The 23,862-nt window shown below is 33.9% G+C and overlaps 3 protein-coding genes across 12 annotated transcripts; 2 read left to right on the top strand and 1 right to left on the bottom strand.

The window, feature by feature from the left end:
* The first annotated feature begins 5,669 nt into the window (after window positions 1-5,669).
* Window positions 5,670-11,392, top strand: LOC129318716 (WD repeat-containing protein WDS homolog). Of its 5 annotated transcripts, none has more exons than XM_054963646.1 (5): window positions 5,670-5,962; window positions 6,499-7,234; window positions 8,269-8,370; window positions 10,346-10,981; window positions 11,068-11,392. In XM_054963646.1, exons 1-5 carry the CDS (start codon window positions 5,919-5,921, stop codon window positions 11,233-11,235), a joined length of 1,686 nt encoding a protein of 561 aa, XP_054819621.1. In that variant the 5' UTR covers window positions 5,670-5,918; the 3' UTR covers window positions 11,236-11,392. The 5 variants fall into 5 exon arrangements, with proteins under 5 accessions (XP_054819621.1, XP_054819646.1, XP_054819612.1 ...); XM_054963671.1 differs by having other exon boundaries at window positions 6,462-7,234; XM_054963637.1 differs by having other exon boundaries at window positions 5,670-5,993.
* Window positions 11,393-12,975: 1,583 nt separating this feature from the next.
* LOC129312118 (uncharacterized) lies at window positions 12,976-21,717 on the top strand. 5 transcript variants are annotated; one of them, XM_054954739.1, is made up of 16 exons: window positions 12,976-13,222; window positions 14,130-14,291; window positions 14,417-14,533; window positions 14,615-14,699; window positions 15,386-15,494; window positions 15,615-15,682; window positions 15,786-15,911; window positions 16,021-17,066; window positions 17,304-17,504; window positions 17,653-17,713; window positions 18,344-18,457; window positions 18,693-18,806; window positions 18,879-18,985; window positions 20,216-20,308; window positions 21,137-21,205; window positions 21,397-21,717. In XM_054954739.1, the coding sequence occupies exons 1-13, from the start codon at window positions 13,137-13,139 to the stop codon at window positions 18,975-18,977; spliced, it is 2,388 nt and encodes a 795-aa protein (XP_054810714.1). In that variant the 5' UTR covers window positions 12,976-13,136; the 3' UTR covers window positions 18,978-18,985; window positions 20,216-20,308; window positions 21,137-21,205; window positions 21,397-21,717. The 5 variants fall into 5 exon arrangements, with proteins under 5 accessions (XP_054810714.1, XP_054810705.1, XP_054810698.1 ...); XM_054954730.1 differs by having other exon boundaries at window positions 21,137-21,308; XM_054954723.1 differs by lacking the exon at window positions 20,216-20,308.
* Window positions 21,718-22,863: 1,146 nt separating this feature from the next.
* On the bottom strand, window positions 22,864-23,862 carry LOC129291418 (uncharacterized). Of its 2 annotated transcripts, none has more exons than XM_054928750.1 (2): window positions 23,546-23,862; window positions 22,864-23,407 (listed from the first exon to the last, which is right to left on the bottom strand). In XM_054928750.1, exons 1-2 carry the CDS (start codon window positions 23,638-23,640, stop codon window positions 23,152-23,154), a joined length of 351 nt encoding a protein of 116 aa, XP_054784725.1. In that variant the 5' UTR covers window positions 23,641-23,862; the 3' UTR covers window positions 22,864-23,151. The 2 variants fall into 2 exon arrangements, with proteins under 2 accessions (XP_054784725.1, XP_054784732.1); XM_054928757.1 differs by having other exon boundaries at window positions 22,864-23,404; window positions 23,546-23,849.

Below are 23,862 nucleotides of genomic sequence, written 5' to 3'. Positions count from 1 at the left end.
CAGACAAAAAAATAGGATACTTTAAAAGTTTGTTTTGGGTGCTACCATTGATAGCAAAATGCTCTCAAATTCATGTAATGTGTCAAGGTGCATGGTGCCTCAGCTACGACCCATGTGCTGTGCTAGCTGAAAACTAATGCTTTTACACTACTTTTGCAAATGCATTAACTTGAGTTGGATTCCATACTTCTGCATATGTTTTAAGCTCTGATTTGTGAATGATAGAATTTCATGGGAGTATTTTAAATTATGAAAAATTAGGATCACATTTGTATAATTTTACAAATCTGGTCATCTATATTAGGGTTAAACCCTTGATTATCTTAATTTTGGAAGATTATAGTAAATTAGTAAGGGCAACCTTACTTATCTACTCAGAGTTCTACATTTTTGTTTTCTTCCTTATTGGATTCATACTCTTCATGCAAATCATCATCTTCTAGATTGGACACTACATCTCCAATGTTCTTTTCGCATTGTCCAGACACAGGAATAATCTCCAAATACTTAGACCATTTTTTTACGACATTTAAACCACTCTCACTACCTTGTTTAATGTCATCAACAACATCAACATGAATAAATTGCTATAAATAATTGTTTTCAAGTTCTGCTTCATCACTGTCTTTCAGTTTAACAGAGAAATAATCATCATTTAAACTCTCATTTTTAAGCTTGGACCGGGTTGACCCACTTTAGTTTTCAGGTCAACTTCAGTTCTCTTAAATCCACCTAGGTCAACTCGGGTCAATCCGATCCAAATGCTCATATGGTCCAAATAGTTGAACCAAGTTGTTTTATTGAGAGGATGATAGTCAGAACGTTCGGTCTGAGTTTTGAAACATTGGTCTTGTCAATAATAATTCTAATTAAATTAGAATCTTGCCATATAATCTCCTCATATCTTAATTAAATTAGAATTTCTCATAATTTTAAACTTGTAAACCCATATGCACATAGCCCCTTCATATCGAATGGCAATTAGAAAAATTAAAATTGTATTAACAGTAACTTGCATGTATTCAACAAATATCCAGTAATTAAATCTCACATACATCTTCTCAAATAGCTCTCATGCCTTAACTAAAATAAGTTATGCAACAAATAAATAAAATAAATTCCTAGCAAACGTAGTAACATATTCAATTGGTAAATTCATTTTGAAGTATGTAGGGTTGTTGGATATTTTAATTATTTTAACGATATTTCAAAAGAACTTTTTATTTTGATTAATAATATTAATTATTATTTAAATCTATTTATTCGATAACTTATAATTTAAATGCCATTATTCTCTATAACTATCATTTTAATTGCATTAATGTGTCATTAATAAGTGATAATTGCCCAATGTTCATTGGTTTTTGCCCATAAAAGGTAGCGCAGATCACATAGTAGGAGCCACTATCCTTAGTATTTGGGCACTTTTTCCTTCTCCCTCTTTTCGTGCTTCTCTTAAGTTATTATGTAATTTTTACTATTTTATCATCTTAGTTATTTTATAGAGGGTTTCACTTAATTATGGAAAGCTTTGACAACTATGTCAAAATTACTCTTAAGAATAGTATCATTGGGCACAATTTGAAATAGATTTTCTAAAAGATTTTCCAACATGTTATGCCAATACTTTATATTAATTTTTTTTAAAAAAATATGTGATAACAATTCCAAATAACATAACATTTGATATGTTAAATAATAGGAGTATATAAAAAAATATAAAATTTGATATATTTGACAAAAGTTATATAAATAGTTTATATATATTGATACTAAAAATTAACAAGACTGATTATTCAATTATAATGCATTGTTTGATCTCTAATTTTTTTTTAAATTGTCTGGAATTTTGTTTTTAAATGGTCTTAATTTTTTCCCTACCATCTGTCCATCCATGTCTATTCTGACTTTTTTTAAAAATCCCCATTAGCCTAATATCGAACTCATCTTGGGATAATATTACGTGGTCAAGTGTGGTAAATTAAAGACATGAGCAAATAACAGAAAACACAATAAAAGATGGATCATAGAAGATGGAAGTGAGGGAATAGATAACATGATCAAATAGAAATTAAGTATACATTTGTTCTCTCTATTAAATGCCTAACAAGTTTCAGATCTTTCTATTGGCAAAATTCACTTTCTATTCTAATTTTATCATCTTTTTGTGTAATCTCATTTTTATTTTTTAAATATATATATATATATATATAAATCTTTCTCAAAATCAATCGTCAATAGCTACAAAATTTAAACATTTTTTTTTCATTTTTAAATTTTCATTTTCGTTCATTCAACGATTAAGTAATTTAGGCCACATGTTTGATCAAAGTATCAATCTTAATATAGTCTTTTAAATTTTTATTCATATTTTAAATTAATTAGTTATACAGACTTATTTATGTAGTATTTTAAAAAAAATAAATACATAAGTTTGCTAAAATAATATTTCAAACACACATGCAAAAAAAAAAAGTAATGAGATATGAATTTAATATAATAAAAGATGTAGGTTACTCATAGTCAACAAAATACATATTTATTTTTATTTAAATTTTATAATTTTAATAGAATATTTTTAAATTATTTCATTTAAATATTAACATACTTAATAGCTCAATTTTTTTTTTGGCAAAAAAATTGTTTGAAGTTCCTTTCTTGGACAAAGTTTTGTTGTCCCATGTATCACCTTAAGAAAATTTAAACATGTACTATAATGATAAATTATAATTTATGTTATAATATTGTTTATCTAAAGACTTTTGTAGATATAATTCATGTTATAGGAGTAAATTAAGCAAACAGTCCAACATTTATTATATTTTGTATTATGACCAGTTTATTATATTTGTCAATGATATATCGTTGTACATTAATGACAAACTCATTATAAAATTTTAATGATAAAACTCTTATAAATAAATAATAAACTTATTATATATTGACGTGAACTGACTATACTTTTAAATTTTTAAAAATTTGATTCATATTTTTTGGATACACAATTTTTTTGCCTAAAGGGCCAATTTATCCTATTTATATAAATCCTAGTTAAAATAGTTGTAAATTAAGAAAATGATATATTCTCTCCGTTCAAAAATGTGAGGTATTTTTAATCGAATTTCACTCCCAATAAAGTAGTTACTTACTTTTAAATTAACTCTATCTTTTTATATTCATCTCTATTAAATACTCTATAATAAATATAAAGTCACTATCAATAAGGGTACTTTTAAAAAAATATAATGATTATACCTCAAAAGATTAAAAATGTCTTATATTTTTTAACATTTCACTCTTTAAAAAATACCTTATATTTTAAAATAGAGGGAGTAATTTATAACTCTATGTTATAATATTATTTATCAATCTCGTGTACGTACATTGCAATCAATACAATGATTAAAAAAAGATTAAATGCGCAATAGAAGATAAATTATTAACATTATATAATGAATTTGAAGGACATAATCACATGAATGTTTTCATAGGTTTTCAAACCTTGATATACTTTTAGATATAAATAATAGAATAATAAAATTTCTATCCTATGCATTTGAAAAATATGGACAAAAACTTGTTTTTGATTTTTTGGTGAAAGAATAAAAACTTTTTCTATTTTCACACAAATTATTTTATGATTTGTTATTCCATAAAAATAATAAATATACATTAAGTTTTTTTATCTAGGCCGTGTTATCCCTGTAAAAATTTAAATTCTTTATCCCCATATGATTTTTATTTAAAAATAAAATTTTATTTTATGAATAACAACTTGCATTTTTAGAATTTCTTATTCCGGTCCACAATATTCATGTACAACAAATTGTTTTATTTTTACACAAATAATAAAAGAGTTTGTTACTTTACACATTGTGAAGTATGAAAAATAATTTATTAAACAATAAAATATTCTATTTTATAATTTTCCAATTAGCTTTATATTCTATTTTACAATTTATAATCTTTTGCACATAAAATTAAAAGAAAAATTATTTTTTAAAATTTATTATTTTGAGTAAATTAATTTTATTTATTTAGTACTTTGTTTGAATAAAATTTATAATTTCATTGCATATTTAACACTGATTATTTTTATAAGAATTTTATGTTCACTATCAATTTTTATTATAGATCTTACATGATCTTTTAAAATAAAAAAATCTTACTCTTTCTGTTAAAAATATAAGATATTTTTTAAAAATTAAATGTTAAAAAATATAAGATATTTTTAATCTTTTAAGGTGTAATTATTGTCCTTTTTTAAAAGTATTTTATTAATGAATGACTTTATATTTATTATAGGGTGTTTAATAGGAGTAAATATAAAAAGATATGGTTAGTTTTGAAAGTAAATAACTACTTCATTGAGGATAAAATTTAATTAAAAATGCTTTACATTTTTAAATAGAGGGATATAAATTTTTACACTTGATATAAATTTTAATATTTACAAAGGAGAACTTATATAACTAATTTTTTTATCCCCGTACAATTTTTATTTTAAAATAAAATTTTATTTTATATTATTTCATAAATAACAACTTGCATTTTTTGAATTTCTTATTCTTATGGATAGTAAAAACATAAGCAGCGTACTCATCTATATTAAGAATATGTACAACAAATTGTCTCCTTTTTACACAAATGGTATAAAATTTTGTTATACAAAGAATAATTCACTATTCCAAGACGAGTATATGATTGATATTTAAATTTAAACAATGAAATACTATATTTTATAATTTTTCAATTATCGTTATATTTTATCTACAATTTATAATCTCATACATATAAAATAAAAATTATTTTATTAAAAATTTATTATTTTGAGTAAATTAATTTTATTTATATTTTTTATTTTAAGTAAATTACTTTTTATACTTTGTATGAATTAAAATTTATAATTTTATTGCATATCCAATGGTTATTATTTTTTATAAGAATCTTATATTCACCATCAATTTTTATTATTGATTTTACGTCATCTTGCAAAATATAAAAATTTTATTATTTTTGAATCCTGATTTAAATTTTAACATCTATAAATGAGAAATTATATAACAAAATTTTTTCACCATATGTAAATAAATTTTATTAACTAAACTGCAGATTTCACACCAAATTTTTTAATGATAGATCTTGGACTCATTTTTTTTAAACTATTGGTGCATATTTTTATTTTTATCCACCAAGTCCCTACTTCCCCCCATTTTTTTTTATATTTCTGTTTGACAATAAATGGAAAAAAAATAAATTGGACTCCACCGTCAATGTTGAAACAACAATAGATCAGCAGTGACAGAGTTTATACTTTACAGTATAGATGATGATATGATGATCAATTAAACTTAAAATTAATAAGTAATAATCTATTGTCTATAAATTAAATAAATATGGGGAGACCTTTCCAATTCTGCTATAATGAAAAATACACAATTGACCTTAGAGTATAATTTTTTTTACTTAACTATTATTAAATGAAAATAATTATTAAAAAAATACAAACAGCTAACCCCTAACCAAGCCCAGTCCCTGGCTTTGGCGGTGCCGGAGTGCCGGTGGATCCAAATGTTGCAGCTCGCTAGCACTATGAATCCGACCCGGTTAACAAAAAAACTGTCGTCCACAGAGAGGTGAGGCTACAAATAAAAGAAGCAACCTTAGGCTGTTTTACAATGCGAAACTTGCAAGTAAGGGACAACGGCGTGCTAAAGATCTGGCCCCTTCAATCCTTCCTCACTCCTTCATCTTCCACTTTTCCATTCTGCGTCCCTCCAATGGCATCGTATCCTTTCTAACAACACTAATTTTTTCCTCCGTTGAAGAGCAAAACTAACGCCCTGGTTTCTCTGTTGGCCTCTTTCAAACACTTGCTCTGTTTCTTCCATGAACCCAGCCTCTTCCTTCTGTTTTGCATGCTCGTCCACTCGCCTCACTGCAACCCTTCTCTCGTTCATGGGTATATCCCCTTTCGGCTCTTACCCACTCGGGTTAGTTTATCTGGATTCTACTGTCATGGATTCTTCTTTCAATTTATGTTATGGGTTCTGCCCTTCATCCTCTTCTCAATCTCTAGTGCTTATGCCTTTTATGCTTTCTAATTCTGTGTTGTTAAACTTGACTTGTTTTGTAACACTGCGAGCATAGAGCTGTTTTCACATTTTTTGCTGCCGGTAGCTCGTGATCGTTTCTTTCTAGTATCTAGGGTTTATTTTGCGGATTTTCTTGATTCATTGAAGAATAATTTTGATAATTTGGGTTGAGAGGATTTTGTTCTTCCCTTCCGAATTTCCAATCTCAGGGTCGTTACGATATTCAGAGTTAGGTTTATTGTCTGTTGTATATCATCTGTTCGAGCCCCTCGCTATTTCTTATGATTGGCAGGCTCTTTTGAGAGTTTGGGAAGTCCAAAGTCTCAGGTTTTCGCGTTAAGGTTCTCCATAGCTGTGTTCTTACAGGGCGGGAACTGTGCTGATGAATCAATATTCGATTTAGGTTCATGCCAGCTGAAGGGAATTTGCGTCGTTTGAGTATAGAAGTCAATAATTGTCTGGACGTGCTGAAGCTTTCCAGCATCCTATTAATGGAGAATTCACCCGATGTGCTTGGCTCAAAAGGCTTGATTAAAAAAATTGAATTTGTGAGGATCATCATTCAGTGCCTATATGCATTAGGGTATAGTAAGTCTGCATCATGCTTGGAATTGGAATCTGGTATTTCATTCAAATCTGCCGAATTTCGGTTGCTTGAATCACAAATACTTAATGGGGATTGGGATGGTTGCGTTAGCACTCTTAATTTAATGAAGGATATGATTGATGAAACTAGAGAATCCGCTCTGTTTCTTGTCTTCAGACAGTGTCTTCTGGAGTATTTGAGTTGTGGCCAAGATACTTTAGCTTTGAATGTATTAAGGAATCAGGTCTCTTCATTACATGTGGACAAATGCAAGGTTCACAGCCTGGCCAATAGCATGCTTTCCTTGAAGGATACGGAGTTAGGTTTGATAGATGGATCCATTGTCCATGATTTGCGAAGAAAGTTGTTAGCTGACTTGGAGAAATTGATCCCTCCTCCAATTACAGTACCTGAAAGAAGGCTGGAGCATTTAGTAGAAGCTACTCTGACTGCCTGGACTGATTCTTGTATGTATCATAGCTCATCAGATCCAATTTCACTTTATGAGGACCATTGCTGTAGTCGGGATAACATTCCTACTGAAACCACTCAGGTGAGTTGGCTCTGAATATTGTGACTGCTTGCAAGATAGCATGGCTATTTTTTCAAGAGGATCTATCAGACAAATGCAGGAATTTATTTGATCTTTTAAAAGAATTTGTTTTATTTTATTTGCTTTCTGTTGTATAAATTGGATTCATTTTACTGGATGCAGGCCATTTTAAAATCAAATAATCAATATCTATTATTAATTCTACACATGATCTTTGTTTATTCAATAGTTACATATATATATATATATATATATAGTATGCATCATGCTTCTTTGAAATTTAGATGAAGGGTCTTCCTAAATTACCTTTTCATTGTGATTCAGATCATATATCTATGTTGCTTTATTTTTTGTGGGAAAAAAATATCTTCTCCATTGATTATTATGGAAAAAATGATTACATATTGCGCATACATATTTTGTTGGTTCAAGTTTTAACCATGTTAACCCCTTTTGGTTAGGATGTCTACTATGTTTCTATCAATTTTGTGATAGAGGATGATCTTCCCATTAGATGCCTTGAGGGGGAGAATTGGAAACATTGCTTCCATCTTCTTGTGGTTCCAAATTTGTATTACAGATGAGGAATAATTGGTGTATTTCTTGTAACAGAGGGAGGATGTAGTTAGTCAAGTGGGCACTTGTATAGGTTTCAGTTAATTTTTTTCTCAAGAAAAAGGAACAACGAACATAATGATTATGCTCTAGTATCTACAATCTATAATAGTTCAACCTATGCCGCTTTTCCTCTAGGTGACTGACTGGTTTATGCTGTACCATAATAGCATGTCAACAGACTTCTCATTGTTGTCTCTTGATAGCAATTATTGGCATGAGAGTATCTGTCTGTCTGATTCCAAAATGGACTAATGCTTATGAACCGTAGGCCAAGAAATTGATCTAGATGGATGCTTTAGTTGTGGCAAAAGAGTGTGATATATAAAATCATGGAGATAAATTTGAAGTTTATCTTTTAGTTTTCTAACATTATGTGTTGTATGTTTTTGGATAACATTTGTTGGTCATTGCTGCAGATCTTGACTGGGCATAAAAATGAAGTTTGGTTTGTGCAGTTTTCTAATAATGGGGAGTACCTCGCCTCTTCATCTAATGATTGCACAGCTATCATATGGAAGGTATAACGTTATCAGTGTCATAGAAGATATATTTTAGCTTTACCATTGATTTTTTCAAGACTTACTTTCTTAAATGTCAATTAAACTTCTTGTTTGAACTCATAATCTGTATGATAATGCAAAAAATGGCTGGAAACATCATGTATTTCTATTGAAGTTTTGCTGTGAATTGTAACTGCCAAGGTGTTAGGTTGGTTCTACATTTTCCTTCAAATGTATGCATCACAATAGATTTGTTATCTCAAGACTTTGTGTAATTATTTTAAGTTGTTTGGCTAGAGGAATTTTCACAAATGCTGGAGTGAAAGCATAAGATTCCACATTAGGATTTTTACAGTGGGTCAGCTGGGACACGTTTTGTTATCGTGAGAGGGCTGGGGAACATCAATTTATTGACCCTCTTTTAATCTAATTGATAATAATAGACTTTAGTGGAGAACCCTAAGAATAAGAATACATCTTTCCAATTCATGAGTGCACTTGATTTGTCAATCATTATAGAGAAAATCACAAATCATGAATTGCAGCAAGGCCTCTTAGTTTATTGCCAATGTGAGGATAATTTTGGTCCATAATATTTTCTTTTTTATTTAAGAGACTGTAGATTGAAGCAGCTGTTGATTGAGCCTTTCCAATATTGGATGATAATTTGGCATATATAAGCTGAAGGGAAATGAATTTTGCACGTGGGGGGTATTAGATGAAGCCATTTATCAAAAGTTTAAAATCTGTTGAAAGTTTATTTGGTTCTAGTTAAACTAAAATATTGCTCTATTTGCAAGGGCAGAATAACTGCATTTACTAGTGTATAATGTGTAAATTATTAAAGAGCGTAACTCTTAGCCCAATAGAGGAAGAAATTATAATGTATATTGGGAATGTCCTGCATTGATTTTAGTTTTACCGGAAAGAAATGATTGGTACTTCATCTGTTTAGGCAGCTGGCTAAGCCCATTTTAAAGACCAGACCATAATGGCGTGAATTCTGGTGCTCCAAATTTATTGCCTTCCCTGTAGCTATTTCAAGGGAAATTATACTATTTGTATGGTGGAGATTTTAGTTTAGTAAAGTTTTATTGTGGCAGATTTTAGTTTTTCTGATGCACGTAAAGGCTGAAAAATACTTGTGATATAAAGGGGGAGAGGATTGGGGAACTACTTATCCAAATGGGACCCTTTCTGCCCTTTGAACTTTATTGTTGATGTTTACGTGAATAATTGACCTGTCAGGACTAGTTGGACCCAAAACTATTCTCATTATCCTGATCACTGTAATTGATCACATAATTTTATGGTTAAAGTGAAGTGGATTTGCTCCCTTAAAAGGAATGCCACTTGCTTAGTAAATACAAGTGAAGCCTAGGAGTAGAGCATGGAGCACATTTTTAACCAAATAAGTTAACATAAAATATTATTTGGGAATTTCCGTATGTTCTCTTCAGACTGTCTTTTTAATCAAAATATTCATGGGCTTCATGAGATTGGGTTTTGATATTCTATATTGGTCTTTTTTTTTTTTTTAAATGGATTAAATACAAACACCCATACACATCAACTTACCTACCCAGCTACCCTTTCCCCCATAGGGAAGGATAACACACATGCTTATCACGCTCACACACCCATCCCTTCACCATATGGGGTATATAACCCACAACCTCCGTTTTTTAAAGGGGTTTGGATGCCATTGAGCCAAGAGACTTGTATAGCGTAGTTTATTTTGTTTCATGCAACCTGAGAACCGACTCTTTTTTCCCCAAATATTTCTAACTGTTAGTTTGTCGAGTATTGAGTCAGTTTGGTGCGCACTCCTGCTTATTTGCTGCCTCTGGATGTATTTATGTAATGAAGTTAACCTGTAAGAACTAAATAAAACTTTAGTATTGGATTATTAGTTTTACCCGTCAAGTGCGCATGTGGAAGTGGGGAACATTGAAGGCACTTGTTTTCTAATGTTCTGGATCACTTGTACTAGGTGCTGGAAGATGGAGAATTGACACTGAAACACACACTACAAGGTCACAAAAGTCCTGTATCTTTCGTGGCGTGGAGTCCTGATGACACTAAGTTGCTCACATGTGGGAATGCAGAAGTCTTGAAGCTGTGGGATGTTGAAACAGGTACTTGCAAGCACACATTTGGGAGTCATGGCTTCGTTGTGAGCTCATGTGCCTGGTTTCCCAACTCAAAGCATATTGTGTGTGGCAGCTCCGACCCTGAAAAGGGCATCTGCATGTGGGACTGTGATGGAAATGAGCTAAAGGCTTGGAGAGGAGTTAGGATGCCTAAAGTTGTAGATCTTGCTGTTACATCAGATGGGCAGTACCTTATCACCGTATTCATGGAAAAAGAGATTCGGATTTTGCATTTGGGGACGAATATAGATCGAGTCATTTCAGAGGAACACCCAATCACATCCCTTACAGTTTCAGGAGATGGCAAATTCTTCATCGTCAATTTGAACAGCCAGGAGATTCATATGTGGGATGTGGGTGGGGAATGGGATAAGCCATTGAGGTACAAGGGCCACAAGCAACACAAATATGTGATAAGGTCATGCTTTGGTGGATTGAATAGCACATTCATTGCCAGCGGTAGCGAGAATTCAGAGGTATTTCTTTCCTTCAGAATTGGCTAATTACTTGCAGCTAGCTATAGAAAGTAGAAACTAACAAATATTGGATCCAATGGACTCAGGTCTACATTTGGAACCGCCGGAACTCAAAACCAATAGAGGTTTTATCTGGGCACACGATGACTGTGAATTGTGTCAGCTGGAACCCTAGAAGACCACAAATGTTGGCATCTGCCAGTGATGATCATACAATTCGTATATGGGGACCCAGCTTATCAAAAAAAGATTGAAACTAGAGTATATTAGTTTGAGCAAGGCTGGATGTGATTTTCAAACCTTAGCCTAGTGTATATAGATAAGTTACATTCTTTTCCCCATAAGCCTAGTTTTTCAGCGCGATTTTGTATGTAAAACCCTGATTTTCCTATTAAATTTTCGTTATTTCCATTTGTATCTGTAATTTTTGACTGTTTCTTTTTGTTGTTATGCGGTGCATTTGTCAGCTTCTTAATAGTTTTGTAGGTAACTGATGGGATTCGGGTTTATTCCTTTTCCAGTCTCTATGTTACGAAACGCTTTTAGCATATTCCTTTTATCCATGCAATGTCTGTGTTCGCAGGTCATGCGGTTATCTGTTCAGCCGATATGAATGACTTCTCTCCTTATTTGATTGCAGTAGTTTTTGCTGTAAAGTTGGGAATGTGGAACAGACAATATTATTGGACCTTGGGATCTTGAATTCAATTCCTAGTAATCTCTATTTCTGTGTTTGACGGAATCTTAGTTTATGTCCAAAATGTGATGAGATAAAGTCTTTATTTTGGAAAAAGGTCTTATTTTTGAAACGAAACTTCTTTTTCATTCATCTTGCCCTAGGTAAAATAACTTCATAGTGTTGCCTGGTTTCAGAGAGAATTATCTATCTACTATCTATTGGCGTGAAATATTCTCAATTCTGTTGAATTCTGTTGAATTTGCTACGCAATCATGCACTTTGCTATCTTTCTTTTCCTTTTCTTTTTTTTAAATGATCTTACTATCTTTCTAATTATTTGAAGCTTTGAACCATTTCTTATCCAGTTAAGAAAAACTGCACACATGTTGAAGGTTTAAATATTATGGTAAAAGGTACTAGCATTGAATATCTAACCGTCTTTCCAACTTTTCAATAAAAAAGACATTTCTTTGTATCGTTCAGCCTATATTATTTTGGTAAATTTAAATCGAACTCATTAATTAAAGAAGCCATTATGTATTCACAAAAAATGGTTGAAATTAACCAATTCTTTCATTATTGGCACGTTTATTTTAAATTATTTTATGAAAAATCACTTATTTTATGAAATTATATTTTGTGGGTTGTTATGATGTGTATTTAAAGTTTTAAAAATAATCAGAATTTAATAAAAGTATATTTTTGATTATTTTAAAAAGTTATTTTGAATAACTTTCAAAAATAATTTAATACTATAAATGAAATTGTTAAAAAAAGTGAAATTATTATAAAATTTTAATATAATATAATAATAAATTATTTTATAAAATAAACATAAAAAATATCATTAAGTTTAAAAATAACTAATTAATAATCACTTTTTATTATTATAATTAAATATAAAATAATTTTTACATTTTATAAATTTTATATAAAATAAATATATTTTAATAAAATCTCTGAATTATTTAAAAATCACTTATTTTTTAATTTTAAACAAACCTGCCATTATCATAAATTCGTTATTTTCCCGCTAATACATATAATACACTCCTATTATGCTTATGATTATGGTATAATCCATCCATCCTCGTACGGTTGGGCCTAAATCGACCTCTTTCAGGTTTCACAAATCTCTATGCTGGTTGATCTAACGGACCGTAAGAAAAGGAGTGGTCACATCAATGATCAGGACAGCTGTTTGCCCTAGCAGCCTTCAAAATCCGTAATTGCATCCATGGCCCCAGGACTCGCCATATTTTCATTCCCACCCCTACGGCGTGGATTCTCACCTTGAAATCCACACGGAGGCTAAATAAAGCGACACACGCGCCCTCATAGAGAGGGAGACTTGTGGAAACCCAACTTTCCACTTCCGGGGATTGAAACTATGAATTTCGCTTTCAGATATTGGCAACTGTAATATTTCTCCTCGTCCGGTGATTGATCTTTGCTGTTTAATTTCAATTCTTATGAATGAAATTCACAGATATGACAGGATTTCCTCGGCCTCAAGATCAGACCCTACCTTCGTCCTCGTCTTCCTGTAGTTCTAACAGCAGGTCTGAGTTCTTTCAGATCATCCCTTTTGTTTGTACCGATTCTTTTCTTTTTCTTTATTTCTTCGTGTCACTCTGAACTTGGGTGTCCCGCTGTCTTGTTTTCGGAAGAAAGCAAGAAATTTGAATTCTGGGTCATGTAGTTTGACGGCATAAAAGCCGGAAATTTGATGGCAATTCACCAAGTTTAGCAGGTTATGAAATGATGGTCTATTTTAGCGGATGCTTCCATTTTTGCTGATGGATGATAGTATCCTCCTGATACTTGTTGGGCCAGCGGAGATCTTATATAGCCGTGTACTGAGAACTGATATATGTGTATTATTTCTGATTTTCATTTCTAAGCTTCTTAGTTTTCAAGATCCTCTTCTTTGGTGCTAGTTGATTTTCAATGTTGCCTATCTTTGATTTACTGCCACCAACTCAATATCAAGCGGTAGATTTTCCCCAAGGTGTGATCCAGTGATCTAATTTTAGCCCATTGTCGAGATCAATATAATTTGAAGTAAAAATATCCACATTGCCTTTTTATCGGGAGCATATTTGAGGAATTTTCTTTCTTCGGAAGAAATACACGTGGATTATATAATATGACCATAAATTCGCAGCACTGGAGTCCCTGAGAACTTCTCATGTATGCTTTTATGGTTATGGAGCATGTAAACTTTTTTCATCCTTAGGTATTGAAAATACTTATCAGTGCTTAGTGATGGAATAATAAGCTAAATAATTCACAATTTTCCAAGTACTTGTGAATGGATATGAAATTTATTTATTATGGTAAATGATATCAAGTTTATTGTTGACAGCTTTGGCTGAAAATCACTTTCTTTTGCTATTCATTAAGAATTTGAAATTAAATATTTTTCTTCTTGATTATTCTCTCACTTGATTTGTTCACTCTGGTCAGTGGAAAAAATGTATTTAATTTGCTAGCGCATAGAGAGATTTCTGCCAGATCAAAACATGTGCCAAAACAGCACTGGGGAGAAGCTTCTGAACCCAAAACTGGTTCTTGCCCGCATCCTAAAAATGATGCAGTGAGAGATTCGAAACGCAGTCTCCTCTCATGGTAATTATGCAACTTCATATTATAAGTCTCATTGAATGAAAATCAAGCTTCTTCAAGGTGCATATCTTTGTTTTCTTTCTTTAAGAACAGTAAAATTTGAGGAATAACATAACAATGATTTTCAGGGTAGAGGCAGAGTCATTGCGGCATTTATCAGCTAAATATTGTTCTTTGTTGCCTCCCCCACGATCTACTATTGCTGCAGCATTTAGCCCAGATGGAAAAGTGCTTGCATCGACACAGTAAGTTGTACTTTTTTCCTCCTCCTTTTACTAATTTGAAATCCTCTGTGGTTGAGCTTTGTTTTTGTTTGGCGTGTGCAGTGGTGACCATACTGTAAAAATAATTGATTGGGAAACTGGAAGTTGCTTAAATGTGTTAATTGGCCATAGGAGGACCCCTTGGGTGGTAAGCTTGTCATTTTATTGCTTGCCTCAATTTCTTGTAACTAAATTTTATTTCAAAGTTTCTCTTACGCTCGTTACTGATTATCATTTCTAGAGAGTGAAACCTTGTTACATCAAGTTTGATGTGATATACTCTCAAAGAAGGGACAGTTTCCAAGGTTTTGAGTTTTATACATATAACAAAGCCCTATTTTCAGTCATTTAATATTTGTTAAATATTTTCAGTCATTGAAGCTGTTAAATTGTGTAACAGTGGTTTGATTTTGTGGCTGGTGCACTGAAGTTTTATTTGAGCATGTGACAATTAGCAAGTTTGTTCAGCGCCCATTAATTAGCACTCATCCCCTTTATTGGGGAATGCATTCTGTCATTGATTTTTGTTGTTGTGTTGTGCCTTAAAAGTTTATAAGAATTTTATAATTATTTCTATAATTTATGTGTGGCTATGAATGATTTAGGAAATTCTGGCCCTTATAAGTTAGGCATTGCCTTCAATATAGAAATGAATGATAGTGGCGCATATTGATTATTTATCTGATTCAAGGTTTTGTTAGCTTGCCGCTAGATGCTTTAACCATTTTGTTTATTGTTTGGTTCAAATAAGCAATGCATTCCTTTCTTCTGCAAGTTTAACTGATAGGTACTTTTGCCTCATCTCTATATTAATATGGTGCTGATGAATTACAGGTTAGGTTCCATCCGTTGCAACCACATATACTTGCTAGTGGGAGCTTGGATCAAGAAGTTCGCTTATGGGATGCTAACACATCAAAATGCATATTATTTCACCATTTCTGTAATTTTACTCTTAATCCCCCTATCTCCTAAGTCCTAAATTACTTTTACTCCGTTGCAGAATTTGTCTATTGTTCTATTGCTTCCATTTTTACTCTTATCATGATCTTTTCAATCACAGATCGCCCCATTGCGTCCATTGCTTTTCATGCTGAAGGGGAAATACTTGCCATTGCATCAGGCCACAAGGTATGATTTTTACTTGCTGTTTATATAATCTCTTATGTTTATCTGGCTTGTTTTTTGGTGGATTTGATGCCTTAGTTTTTTTTTGTTTTCAATGCCATGCCAGCTCTACATATGGCACTACAACAAGAGAGGTGAAGGATCCTCACCAACATCTGTGTTGAAAACAAGGCGTTCACTTAGGGCCGTTCACTTTCACCCGCATGCAGCACCATATCTTTTAACTGCTGAGGTAACAAACTGAAACACCTTTGATCATTTTCATTGATTATTTACCTGTTGTAACCAAAGTATCATGTTTGATTTCTTGTTTTAGGCTGATGTGTTTGGCTGATGTGCAGGTCAATGATCTTGACTCCTCAGATTCCTCAATGACACGGGCTACATCTCCTGGTTATTTACAATATCCTCCACCTGCTGTGATTGTTGCGAATATTCATTTTAAGGAACATATTGCTTTTCCCAGCAGTGAACTACCTTATTTGTCATTACCTTTTTTCTTCTTACCTTCATCTCATGTCGATGATTCAAGAATGGAAACACACAATGCTAGTCTTGTTGCTGGTTCAGAGAACATGCAAGTTGAATCTGCTTCCTCAGCACAGTTTCAAGCAGCCACACATGCTACTGAGCAGTATAATAATACAGTGTCTCCTATGGATACAGTCTCTGAGATTCCTAGTACCTTCTCTAATGGAATGGGGACTGGTATTAGTAACCTTGCTGTGGATGTTATGGACACTGATGAAACAGTACCAGCTGAAGGAAGCCAACATGAAAACTCTACAAATGTCTGTTCTCTGAGTAATGTGCTGCATGGTTTATATAGACAAACAACAAATCATGAGGGTCTTTCTGACTTGGGTCAATTTCACCGTTTTTTCCCTTCAAGAGACCCAAGTGGGTGGGAGCTACCCTTTCTGCAAGGATGGTTAATGGGTCAAAGCCAAGTTGGCGTCCCCTTGGTGCTTCCTCATTTGAGTGGTAGTCGGGACAGCTCAGCTCAGAATGGTTCTTCCATCATGGCATCTAATTTGCCCCTTCATGATGATGAAGCAACAACTTCATCTTCAGCTAATCCAGGAAGCACAAGTATACCAGGAGCTCTAGGGAGATCTGGTTTGCGTAGTCATTTTCCACAATCTCAAGTTCCTGCATCTGATTCTGGCAATATGGCCTCTTCCATTAGTATTCCATATGGTGGTACTGACATTCAAACCATCATAAGTCGGATTCAGTCAGAACTTGCCACATCAGTAGCTGCAGCTGCTGCAGAGCTGCCTTGCACAGTGAAGCTAAGAGTATGGTCGCATGACATAAAAGATCCCTGTGCCTCACTAAGTACTGAAAGATGCCACCTTACAATACCACATGCCGTCTTGTGCAGGTATCATCTATGTTAACAAATTTTCCATCGTGGGATTGAATTTTATTGTTGTTTGGAAAAAAAAAAAAAAGAGTTGTTTCACTTTGCTAGTCCATGCATTTTGAGAGTTAATTGCTTCAATTCATGGGAATGGATTAAGTTCTAAATTTGTTATCATAATTATTTGCAGTGACTTGGTCAATTTTTATACTGCCTGCATTTATGCATCATGTTTCTAATGCAAAACTGTGTTTGCAGTGAAATGGGTGCCCATTTTTCACCATGTGGTAGGTTTCTGGCTGCATGTGTTGCATGTATGCTTCCTCATGTAGAAGCTGATTCAGGATTACAAGCTCAAGTACAACATGAATCAGGAGTTGCAACGTCCCCAACACGACATCCAATCTCCGCACACCAAGTTATGTACGAGCTTCGCATATATTCCCTTGAGGAGGCAACGTAGGGCACACTTCCTTTAACATTTTTCCTGGATAAGGATTTCATTAAATTTTGCCTGGAATCTCTATATTTTTCTTGCTCTTACTTTTTAGTTTGACACCTTTGTGTTTAATCTAAAACAATTTTACTATTTGAATTTCTTGAATAGATTTGGAATGGTGCTTGCATCGCGGGCAATTAGAGCAGCTCACTGTCTGACTTCAATCCAGGTCAGTTAATTTATTAATTGATGATAAAACTATTCTTGGTTAGTATTCGTTATTATCACAGCCAACCTATGCATAAAAATATCTGCCATTTATTATTTGGCTGGAATATTCAAATAAGTGTTGACTGTCATTTAACTATATATTAAGAATTGCGGGTGAGGATTTTCCTTTTAAGAAAAGGAAAGAAAGGAAAATGTTGGTCCCGACAATTATCATTAAACAATTACTTGTTCTATCTCCTGAGTCCTGCCTTGTTTGCAATTTTAAATATTTCCAACCATTTTTAATCACAGTTCTAGCTTTTCTTATCCATTTATTAATTACAATTTGCATTTCATCCATTATTCCGCACCTCTCTCTCCCTCTCTCCCCCTCTCTCTTACAAAATACACGCACGCACACCTCTCTCTCTCTCTTACTGTGTTCTGGAACCCACCAAATGAAGTAACAAACCTATTGGCATTGGGAATTGTCAAACTTATTCTGAAAACTTAATTGCCTATTTCTGTTTTGATGTCTAAAATAATGTATTTCTTATCTATCATTGTAATCTTTCTTTACTTGACTAGCTAAGGGTTAAAAAGTTCTTGTCTTTGTGGATTAAATTTTTGCAACACTATTAATGTGTAGTTCTCACCCACATCTGAGCACATACTGCTTGCCTATGGTAGACGTCATTTATCTCTTCTTAAAAGCATTGTTATCGATGGAGAAACAACCCTGCCTATATATACTGTGTTAGAGGTAAATGCTCTCTTCTCAATCTCAAAATAGTTTTCTAATTCATGTTATTCCTCTTTCTGAACTAACATAGTCACTCCAGTAGTTCTGAAAAATCAATTTATATATTTTTGTTTTGATTGATCACAAACCTTTTTGTGTTCAATATGGACCACCCACTAGGAAATGCCAGCCATCGCACTTGATAGTATGACAAGTTCTAGGCTGAATATCTGGTTCCTGAATTTACTTGTCTCAGGTATACAGAGTGTCAGATATGAAACTCGTCATGGTGCTTCCTAGTGCAGAGGATGAGGTCAATGTAGCATGCTTTCATCCTTTTCCTGGTAGAGGGCTTGTTTATGGAACTAAGGTATGCTTTTATATGTTACCTGTTAAATTCACTGCCATCAATTAATCAATAACACATTTCTTCTGGTTGTAGGAAGGAAAGCTGAGGGTCCTCCACTATGACGGGGCTCATGCAGTAAATGGCACTAAAGCAAGTTACTTACCTGAGGATAACATTATTGGAGTCAACTAATCAGCAAGGTTTTATCTACATTACTTGTTTTTATGTTTTCTAATTTTATAGATGCTTGTATACATGGTATTTGATTCATTTGTTTCAATTCCATTTGGGGAGATATAAGGGTGAGGGGTATATAAAATCAAAGGATTTGGTATATGCTGATGATCTGCTTTCGATAATTTGTTATTGCTGATACAAAGCTTTGTTAGTCAGACAAAGCTTTAATCTTTCTTATTTCCTTGTTAAAATGTCTATTTTTCTCTTGTTCTCTTGGACAGAATTAGAGTGTATGAAAGGACGTCAGACTGTATCATTGTGTTGTTCTGCTCTCTACTTAACTTGGATGCTTGGAGAGTCTGAATTGATTCATGGATTTACCTTAGGCTTTTCTAGGTTTCAGGTGCAGAAAAGAGGAGTTATGGAACTCTTCTCAATATAACACTCAGAACAATGATTCTGCTACAATGTAGGTCTAATTGCCGTGTTCCATTATATCCCCACCCCAAAAGACGCATCTTATCCCAAGATGGAAATCAAATGTCGGAACCAAGGGTTTCATTTCATTTCCATTAAACCTGAGACTGGAGCCAACCGCGAAACTGAAACTGCCATCTTTCATCCCAACATACAAGCCTGTCTCAGTAACAGGAAGTCCAGTCCGCTCCCACTTTGTAGTAGCCGTTAGGGGTGAATTTGTAAGTCAAAATCTGCACTTCTTCATGACAATATGCAACCAATGAGATTAGGTGTGAAAGATGCGACAATGGTAAAAGTGCAACCTTGCCTCAAATGCTTTTTGGCCTCTTCCTTTTCACCATTGCAACGGCTGTTTCATAGAACAAAATGCATTTAGAAACCTTCCCCTAACCTCCTCGGCTTACTTTAATTGAGTTGCTAGAGCTTTCAGTTGAGAGCCAATTCTTTGAAAAGAAATGCTTTCACGCCATCCCATAACCTCCTTTTCACGGTATTGCCCCAATTGTTTCATGAAACAAAATGCATTTTGATAGAACTAAAGAGGAATCCTTGATAGCTTAGGATGGTATTTGACGTGACTTTAGTTATAATAAAGATTGCCATAACACAAGTAGTTGCGATTATAGCAATTACTAACATGGTTGTATTTAGTTCTCTTGTCCATCTCAGCAGGTACTCTCATTAACACAGAATACTTGCGTAAATGCTTTATTTGTTTGGTTCTGTTGGTTGCCTTGATCATTTTCTTTTGCAAGTAACGAGTTAAATGGCAGGTTTGGGTTCTAGCAAGTGCTCCCAAATTTTTTTAGCATGATGGGAAACGAATCCATGCCCTCTTCTCTTCATAGCATCTGCTTGTTGCACAAGTATGCTCTTTCTCCCATGCTTCACTCAAAATCTCGACAACCCATAAACATAGCTCTAGTCTGGTTCATTTCGTTGTGTCTACCCTGCTTAACCATCGTTCATCCTCCTCCAACTCTAAGCAAAGAAGTTGATTGTGTGTAGCTTTGACTATCTGCTTTTTGTTTAGGCTGGGTGATGGGTTTGGATTGGCCAAAATTAATGATGAATTGGGCCAATTTTGCTGCTACGATTAAGCCCATATTATATGCCTTTTCAATTCAACATGGGCTTCTACTCCATCGAATTTCCTTAACCCAACCTATGATCCAAATTGTATCCCTCTCATCATCGTTATCGTTGTCACTTGTCATAGCCTCAGCCAAATACACTCCCAAGCTTGTCTTCTTGGCTGCATGCCTTTCATATATTGTTTGTAGATGATAATGGTTTTCTTCATCTGGTTCACCTGGTTTAATCTTGAGGTCTTTGGGTTTTGGTTTTATGTCTTGACTTTTCTGTGGTATGAACGAATGATTTGAAGAAACTTTCTTTGATCGACAGATTTGGAGATACCCGTAAACCTGATTTTCTATGCATACTTTTTCCCCCATTTCTTCTCTCAATGTTTGTTTGAGGATATTATGACTTTCTTTCTTTCTTTCTTTCTTTCTTTTTTTTTTGGGGGCAATCCATAGGACTTTATCTTTGGAGTCTCTTGTGACGAGTCAATTTTTCCCCCGGTGTTTTTTCATTCAGTTTTATCATAGGGAAATATTTTATTCATGAATTTGGATCAGAACAAAGTAACATGTAAATTATTTAACCTTACGATTACTGCATGATTGTAGGTTTAGAAGCATGATTGGAGGCAGAATTAATGCCATGATCGGCTTCACATCACCTGTACTTCTGAGATGGTAGACTGAAGATTCCAACCTAATTTCTTTGGTTTTACATTTAGGGTGGTGTGAAATTTCAACACGAGAATGACACATACCCTGCCTAAATTTTGTTACATGAGTAATGCTCAGTTTCTTTTTTTCCCCTTATGATAAAAAGGTCGTAGTGATTTTAGATGAACCTAATTCACATGCGGCTATCTCTGCAGATTCCCTATGATCTGCCCAAACAAACATACTGGATTGCTGAGTGCATGCAATGCAATGCAGCCCATGAAATGCAGGGACTCCACACTCACTTCCCCAGAAGCTGTACAGTTTGTATTATTCATTTACTAACATTTCTCCCTTCAAACACTTGTTTTCCCTCTTCCTCCAACCCCCCCCCCCCCAAAACAACACGAGAGAGATAGAGAGTGGGTTTTTTTCTTTTTCATTCCACACATCCTGTGTACAAGCTGTTGCCGAGGGGAAAAAAAAAACAGAAATTTCTCTCCACAATGAAATATCTGATGCTCTATCGGTTCTCAGGGCTGTGCTTTACTCTTTTTCCTCTCCTGCTTTAGGATTTTCAGCTGAGTAAGCTGCGAACTATGAATCAGAAATCAGAATTGCTCAAGTAAATTTTTGTGCGGGCACCAAAAGCCCAAAACCATGAGCAAAGAAAGTCCACCTTATCCAAATAAATCAGGGTCTGGGAAAGAGCTTATTTGAACTTCTCTTTTCTTTTCAAGGACTGGAGAAGTGGGCCTTGAAAATTCAAGCGCTTGTATAATGTTTCCTGACTTTCTTCTATCTTTTTATTAAAAAATAACAATAATGGAAAAGAAAAAAGTTTCCTGGTCCAAGAGAGAAGATACGGAGCAAAAAAAATTGAAAATGATTGATAGGGTTTTGTCAGAGCACGGACACAAACGTGAAGAATTGAAACAGCCTGAAGAAAAATTAGCTAAAACTGCAAATAAAAGGTTATATGCGGGTCCTTCTCATGATTTATTGATCCGGAAAAACAACAATCGCTTATGTACTTAAGAGGGTTTTTCCCTGAAATGTTAGGTGGAAAAATCTAGACTGTCACGAGTTTTTTGAAAAAAACAGAAGAAAAGGAAAGAAAATGCGCGCGTTTTTTTTTTTGGGTCATTTTTTAAGGTTACGTGAATTGATTTGCAATCATATATTTTGTATGAAAAATAATGTTGTCAGGCTCTCTCTCCACATGACTTCGTAAAAAGAGACCTACAATTTAATTTTAAAAAACACTTGATCTATGTGTATATAATAATGTTGATTATTATAGAAAAACATCAGACTCTGTTTAAGAGTTACCAATATGTAAAATAGTTTTTTTTTTCTTTTTTTATGAAACACACTGTAATGCCTCAGCTGTTTCAAATTGGCTATTATACCAATAGCATCATTATGTTGTCATAAATCATAACAGCAGAGGAGAATCTGTTTCTAATTCTTTGTAAAAAATTCTCAAAACCAGCCAAACAAAAATGTGAAACATAAAAGTGTTGTTTTAATACAATTGCAAACATGACAAGCGCCTTGATACCCGGCGAGCATGGGTGTTGATATTGTGGGAGCTAATCAAACTTGAATTATTATGTCATGTGTGAACCAATAAAACATTAACACCCAAAAAAAAAGCTCAGGCGTTGACCGGTCAAAGGGACATTAAAAGCTGCATTTGATTTTTAACACGTAAAGTAGATGGGTTTGAACGGGACATGCATTGACGGATATTTTATTCCTTCTTTGACTGAAACTGCTCTTTCTCTCTCTGTCGGAATCCGAACTCTGAACACCCAACAGAAACAGACAACCAGAAAGCCAAGCCCACCCATGGCCACTCCACAAATAGACAAATTTGCCAACCGAATCATTCACTTGTTGAAGTTGATATTCATCCAAAAAGAATTGAAATTACTAACAGTTCAGTTATCTGAAATATGCACTAATTAAGAAGCTGCAGAAGATGATGATGATGAGGATGAAGAAGAAGAAGACGACTCGAATTTGTAGTATTTATCGACGGCGAGAGATACATCCCAAGTGCAACTGAGACCTTTAGGGATAATCACGAGGTCTCCGGCACCGAACTCCACAAACTCCGATGAACCTTTTGGGTAAGCCTTGACCTTCCCTTTCAGCAGATAGCAGGTTTCTTCTGCATCAAACTTCAACTGGTACTTCCCTGGTGAACAACCCCATCTTCTTCCCGTAACCCCCAAACGAAACCCGACAAAATACACAGAGACACATAAATATCAGAGTTGTGTTGCGTATATGTTATGAATTTGATGCAGAACTTAACTCTGAGAGAGAGAGAGAGAGAGCAAGGGGCATACATACTTGGGCCAGCAGGTGACGTTTAGACTGGCAAGGCGTGACTGAGGAGGATTTCTCTCGACGATGATTTTAGGGTTAGAATTGGAATCTCCGGCCATGGAATATAATGGAGGGACTCTTAGAGAGAGGCTGATGAAAAGTAGAATCACTGAGATTTTTGGAGATTAAAAAGAAGGAATCTTTTTGCAGAGTTAGAAGACGATAAGGAGGGCTTGAAAGTTGAAATGCTTGTTTGTTACACACACACACACACACGCAATATAAGAATCTGCCCATCACATCAAGCAATTGCCGTAGCATCACCACCCACAGTTGTCTGG

The sequence above is a fragment of the Prosopis cineraria genome, unplaced genomic scaffold, assembly GCF_029017545.1.
Source record: "Prosopis cineraria cultivar Desert tree isolate PC_DT_omini unplaced genomic scaffold, ASM2901754v1 PC1, whole genome shotgun sequence".
Lineage (NCBI taxonomy): Eukaryota > Viridiplantae > Streptophyta > Magnoliopsida > Fabales > Fabaceae > Prosopis > Prosopis cineraria.
The sequence above is the reverse complement of the archived record's forward strand: the minus strand, read 5'-3'. Positions and strand labels throughout refer to the sequence as shown.